Genomic DNA, 6,000 nt, shown 5'->3' with positions numbered 1-6,000 from the left:
GTACAGCTCATTAAGCCCCTCTTGTGTCACTGCAGAGAACCTTAGTAAATGTTAATTTAATTATTTATCAGAATTATGAGCTGATATTTTGTTGTGATTGTCCTCAGCTTCACGAGAGCAGCTACGATGCAGGAAAAGCTCTCCAGCGTCTGGTGAAGAAGCCTGTACCCAAACTGATAGAGAAGTGCTGGTCTGAGGATGAAGTGGTAAGAGAACCTTTCTTTTTAATTTGGAAATGCATTATCAAAGATATCTTGCTTGACCAATACTTGTTTAAAGGACACAAGTTGGCATACACAACAAATTCATTTTTTTAAATTTAAGTTTTTTGTGTGGGTACCTGCTGTCTGTCAGAGCTTGGTTTGTGTCTTTAGAGGGAGTTGTTCAGAGAGAGTGAGTTAAAACAGGGCTCTTGGCCCAATCTCACAAGACATCAGTAAAAACACTTGTCAGTTTCCACCTCCTCCAAGGCCCAAGAGCAGCTGCATCCTGTTTATCACCCGCAGAATAAATCTTGAGTGTGGAAGTCTGGCAAGGGAGAAAAATTGAGGGCTGGTAATGTTAGCCTCCATTTGAATTTAGATGTGAATTTCACCACAGCTGTTGAAGGGCTGGAATCAGAAAATGGTAGCTCTTCTCCCTGATCAAATAACACATCATGAACAGGTAGAAGGGAGGAATGGGGGCAACCTCTAGCTCACCCAGTAAGTGCGTGCTTTGCAGCGGTGCGGGTTCGAATCCGACCTGTGGCCCTTTGCTGCGTGTCATCCCCCATCTCTCTCCCGCTTTTCCTGTCTATCCACTGTCACTCTGAAATAGAAGGAAAAGCCCCCCCAAAGAAGAAAAGAGGAATGAAAGTGTTGGATAACACCACGTCAAAACGACTGAGAGCTGCAGCTTTGGCATTCATGCTTTATGACGCGCTGCACTGCATGTTTGTACACACTCCCTTTTAAGGATAACACTACTGACTGAAGATCTTAGAACAGTGCAAGGCTCCATCACTAAAATGCTTCTGTGTTAGTTTTTTCCTCCTCCTCTGTTGATCATCCATTTCCCACTTTGATATTGTTTGGTAAAGCTGAAGCTTGGCAGTCTTTTGTTGAGCTTTAAACCCGGCAGCTCAGATCCAGTGTGGAAGTGAATGGGTCTATTTGTCTTGTAATTGAACGTGGTGGGTACATTTGAATAAAGCTAGAGCTCACGGCAGGACCATAGCGAATCGCAACAGATTAAGTCGGGCATGCTTTTGGGGACTAGTTATGAGTTTGCCTTTTTTTATGCATGCACCAAGCCTAACTGCTGTGCAAAGATGATCAGAGCAGGGGCCAGGCATGTTGATGGGAGGCTTTAATGCCACACTCCACCACAGCAGGTCTACTACAGACCACTTGTCAAAGAAGCACAGTGGGGGCTCGACAGTAGAAGCTGTAAATAACTCAATTCAGAAAATAATGCGATCAACTTCAGTAATTCACTTTTGGCTTTTTTTTTACCAAAAATGTTGCTTTACAGCATAATTTTATCTGCGATGATATACCCTTATATATTCTCGGAATCTGAGTGACGATTTCGATATGTGGACGTTTAAAAAAATCTGATAAGGATATATCGGCCGATAGTAACTTATTTTAACATAAACACATAATATAAAGGATCAACCTTGATGCAGATCCTTTACATTTGTTTTTTTAATAGAATTGTGACTACGTGACCTCATACTCATCGGGACATTTTACAGTATAAAAATAAACGTCAGTGCCCCCTGGTGTACAAATATATGAAACTATGTAGCTATCTAAATTACCTTAAACCTAGTTTGGCATTTCTGTACTGCAACTACTTGTTGCTTATTAGCCGACATACACAAATACTGATATACTGGCCTGACCGATTTATTTCAAGTCTAGCTGTCTACCACAACAACGTGTATATGTACACATTACTTAGACATTATCAAATTCATGGTATATGCAATGACCTGTGGGGGTGCCCTGGTAGCTCACCTGGTTGAGTGTGCTCCCCATGTACTAAGGCTCAGTCCTTATTGCAGTGGCCCGGGTTTGAGTCTCTCGGCTCTTTGCTGCATGTCATCCCCCATCTCTCTCCCCCCTTTCCTGTCTTAACTGAACTGTCCTGTCAAATAAAGGCCAAAAAAACAACCTTTATAAACTAAGAAACAAGGCTTGCTTAAAACTTAGGCAAACATTTGTTTACATGTGATCATCATATTGTTACAATATTATTTTACTCTAAGACGATAACATTGAATTATTGCCCAGTCCTGGGCCCATTTAATTAATTCTGGAAGCTGGGTCAAGGCAACTCTATCCACATTTCCACAGAGGCGTTTCATCATGTTCAGACCGCATTATGTAACTGAAGTGGAGGAGCTGTCAGGGAGTCCAGTACACTGTGTTAGCCATGTTCAGTGGCGGGTGTGTTTTGTGTCTGCGGGTGGAGGCGGTCAGCAGCCTTAGTGCTCCACCTGCCCCACAGTGTCCACAGCCTGGAGAAGCAGCAGCTTGTCTCTGGCCAGCCAAGGACACGGCTCGAAGTGATCTGATCACCAGTTGTGCCTTTTCAGCCCTGCAGCCTTGAGGGACAGGTGTAAATGTAGCGCCAACCTTGACACTCAGCCCTGCTGCTCTTAATTTATTTATCACCCCTTCCTTCTTCCCTCTCCTCTTCCCTCTTATCCCCTCTAGGAGTAGCTTCATTATTCCTGCCTGTTCCTTTTCCCCCCACCCCTGCATTCTTTTAGAGATGTGAATAAAAGTGACAGTGGGGGCTGCTGAAATGACAGAATCAGCCTGTCTACAGGGTCACTTGTCACCCGCCCCTTCCCCCTTTGACTTCTCTTGCCCACCACCACCCCAAACCCACCCACCTCTCTTCTCTCTGTCTGCAGCTGCTGCTACATAGCACATAATGCTGAACCTTGTCTCAACTCCTTAGAAATATTTATAATTTCTCCCCAAACACCTCCCACAGAAAGATAAGACCACTGCCATGATCATTTGTAAACTGCATCATTACTGCGGTGGAGGAAGTGACAACGTTGCAAATGGGAGTGTTTGTTTCATTTTTTATTGTCTTCTCACAGACACAGAAAATGATTTCACTTCAGTAAGATGTTTCATTGCATTCAACCCCTAAACGATCTTTCACTGTGAGATTATTGGTACAACTTGCCGAAATTTTCACAATTCATCACCGTGATGTGAGCACCACTCAAACCGCTTGATGCATCAGAAAGTGATAACTATAGATTACATCAAAGAAATTAATAAATAATTCACCAGAAATATTAACTGCACAGTCTAACCTCCTAGCTTTTGTGTGATTTAACCACAAAGAAAAGGAAAATGTAATCTGTTTTTATGGCAGACAGTCAGACGTGGAAAAGTCCTCTGCGTTTTCTAAAGTCTGAGAGAGGCAATCCCACTGCACCACTTATTTGTGTGTGTGTGTGTGTGTGTGTTTGTTTTAGTTTTATCAGTGGAAAATCAATGCTCTCCGCCCACACAGAACTCTCTTCCTATCCTTTGGATTGTGTGATAGTCTTGACGGCAAAAATAAACTCGTTTTAAACGGGAACAAAAAGCACTTCAAGTGAAAAGCATACAGGTTGTTTCTTTTTGTTGCAATGAAATGTTTCTCCACTGATGCCTTATTAGGAATTAGCAATAATGTTACAACACTGAGTATCTTAATAACCACTTGTTGAATAGCATGAAACCACAAATAGCTGACAGGATATGATTTTTAACAGTGGGAACAACTTCTGCTTTTTTAGATCAGAATTACAGATTGTTTGTTTTAGTTGTCTCTTGGGCTGCAGCTGGCCACTTGTGACACTTTCTGGGTAGCTATGGACACATGTTTCAAATTAAAATGCTTGCACACGTTCTTCGTTATGAAATAAAGTTATGGCTCAAAGATTGGAGAATCCCTAAAGTGGTAAATCCAGTTTTGTTAATATTGACGATGTGATTATTTATTAGTTGGAAAGACAGCATTGGAAAAACAAGAAGCTACACAGAACACAGGCATCACTTTTGTTGCAGGTTTATTTTTCTACCTTTTACTCTTTATGAAAATCGGTTATTTATTCTATAGTTGTAAAATGTGTTATTATATACAGATGCCATTATAAACCTAATCACCCACCTCTGTTTCCACTACCCATATTCTCTTTATTGACAGTATTATGAGTGTCACAAAGCCCTCCCATGTCCAGTTATAATTATGAAAATAGTAAGATACAGTATATTAAGTTCAGTAAGTTAATAAACTGTGAAAAAGAAAACATTTAAAAAAGAAAAAACAAGATATGCATTTAAATATAACTTGTACAACAAATACATATCTAGTATCTCACATAAATATTAGACCTTAAATTCTCACTTAGCCTCAGATGCATTGCTTTTGTATGCTGTATAGCGATCTTAAGCTATAATTTGTCTCTGTAAATCTAAGGATTTTATTCTAAAAGTTATTATTTGGCTACATTGCGTCTCAATAAAATCTAAAGTACAGTCCGTACTACATCATCTGTACCTGCAGACTTGGTGAAGGTCATCAAAGGATTCTTGCCCTCTCCCACTTGATGTAATGAAATTGTCTCTTCACATGAAGCTGCTGTCATTCCTTATTATAAATAAGTGGTGCTAATAATGCATCGACCAACAGGAGGTGCCATATAAACAATCAGAAGCAGCAGCAGTCGTGCTGTGTGTCGCCGTGTCAGAGACAGAGAGGCTGATCTATGGCTGCTGTGGGGCGGCAGGTCTATTCCTCAGCCAGCTGCACTGTGCCGCGGCTTATCTCTGACTGCGTCTTCAGCTGATGGATGACTGGAGCAGGCAGCCGACAGCTCTCAGGCGGGAGGGTAGGGAGGAATACGAGGGAAGGGAGAGAGTAGCGGCTCCCCAGTGGTTGAACACAAGCCTACAGACAGAAGACACTCTGCCCAACCAAAAACACCACAGGCGGATAAAACACAACATGCCCTGCTGCAGGCTGTGGATTATTTCAAAGTTAGATGAGCAGCTGCACTTTGGTGGTTCTCGTCTGCAGAGGGAGCTCTGTCTCCTACACCAAAGATTTAGTGTCAACAGTGCATTTTATCACCCTTATGGTACAGTGCCAGCAATGCTTTTTAGGGTTGTTTAGTAACTAAATAGCAGGCAGGATGGGTGTGTGCTGGAATTTCCTGTCACCTTTTGTTTCAGTTCAAGCGAAAGGAAGCAGAAGAAGTTACTTTGCCTGCTAAGAGTTGGCAGAATATCTCTGTGTTTCTTTTGGTAATGTAAAAACAGGACTTTTCATTTCTAAAAGTATTTTCTAGGTTTTAGTTTTTTTAAGAAGGGTTTCTAATCAAAGGGTATATCTTTATGAACATCTACATAGATCTTTCTAAACATAGATTGTATGTATAGTGTCAGTGCAAAGAGGATGTGGGTAGTCTAGTGTCTATCAATGCGGTCTCCCCCTCTCTTCGTCAAGCATGTTGTGATTTCCTCTGCACACCGTGGCCAATCTTAGATATTTCATAACAGGCAGCCATGTTTTTTTCCTCTTTGGTTTTGGCTCGCTGACTGGTTGCCCTCGGCCCTTCGGGTTTATACAATGCAGGCTTTGAAAGGTCAGCTTTTAACAACAAGTCAAGTATAATGACTCCATATTGAGTGAAAGTGGCTTTGTTCGCTGTTGGACAATCTTGCGTCAGTGTTTTCATGGAATGACATTTAGCAGGAATTATGTTCCATGTGCGAGTCTGCGCCATCTGCGTTGAGTCTGCGTTGGTCATAATGATACCATCTTTGTGCATATGTCTGCATTATCTTTACCAGTTTTACAACTCCCAACAATTAACTCTCAAGCAGGAAGTGCGCACACAGACAATGGCCTATTGAATCTTTTTTTTAAACATTCTCCTCCTCCTTTTACATGTCTTCTCTCCAGCCTCACAATAGTGCTCTGTTAGTCTCCAAG

The 6,000-nt window shown here is 41.6% G+C and overlaps 1 protein-coding gene across 6 annotated transcripts in view; it reads left to right on the top strand.

Annotated features, from left to right (window-relative positions):
- rerea (arginine-glutamic acid dipeptide (RE) repeats a) overlaps positions 1 to 6,000 on the top strand; it is a 133,174-nt gene that overhangs the window by 104,598 nt on the left and 22,576 nt on the right. For all 6 annotated transcript variants that reach the window (XM_078254810.1, XM_078254811.1, XM_078254809.1 and 3 more), the window contains one exon: positions 108 to 206. In XM_078254810.1, the coding sequence (XP_078110936.1) occupies positions 108 to 206 (99 nt within the window). The remainder of the gene's footprint in view (positions 1 to 107; positions 207 to 6,000) is intronic.

This window comes from Sander vitreus, chromosome 7 (genome assembly GCF_031162955.1).
Source record: "Sander vitreus isolate 19-12246 chromosome 7, sanVit1, whole genome shotgun sequence".
NCBI classification, from domain to species: Eukaryota; Metazoa; Chordata; class Actinopteri; order Perciformes; family Percidae; genus Sander; species Sander vitreus.
Note: the sequence above shows the minus strand (reverse complement) of the source record. Positions and strands in the feature narration are given on the sequence as shown.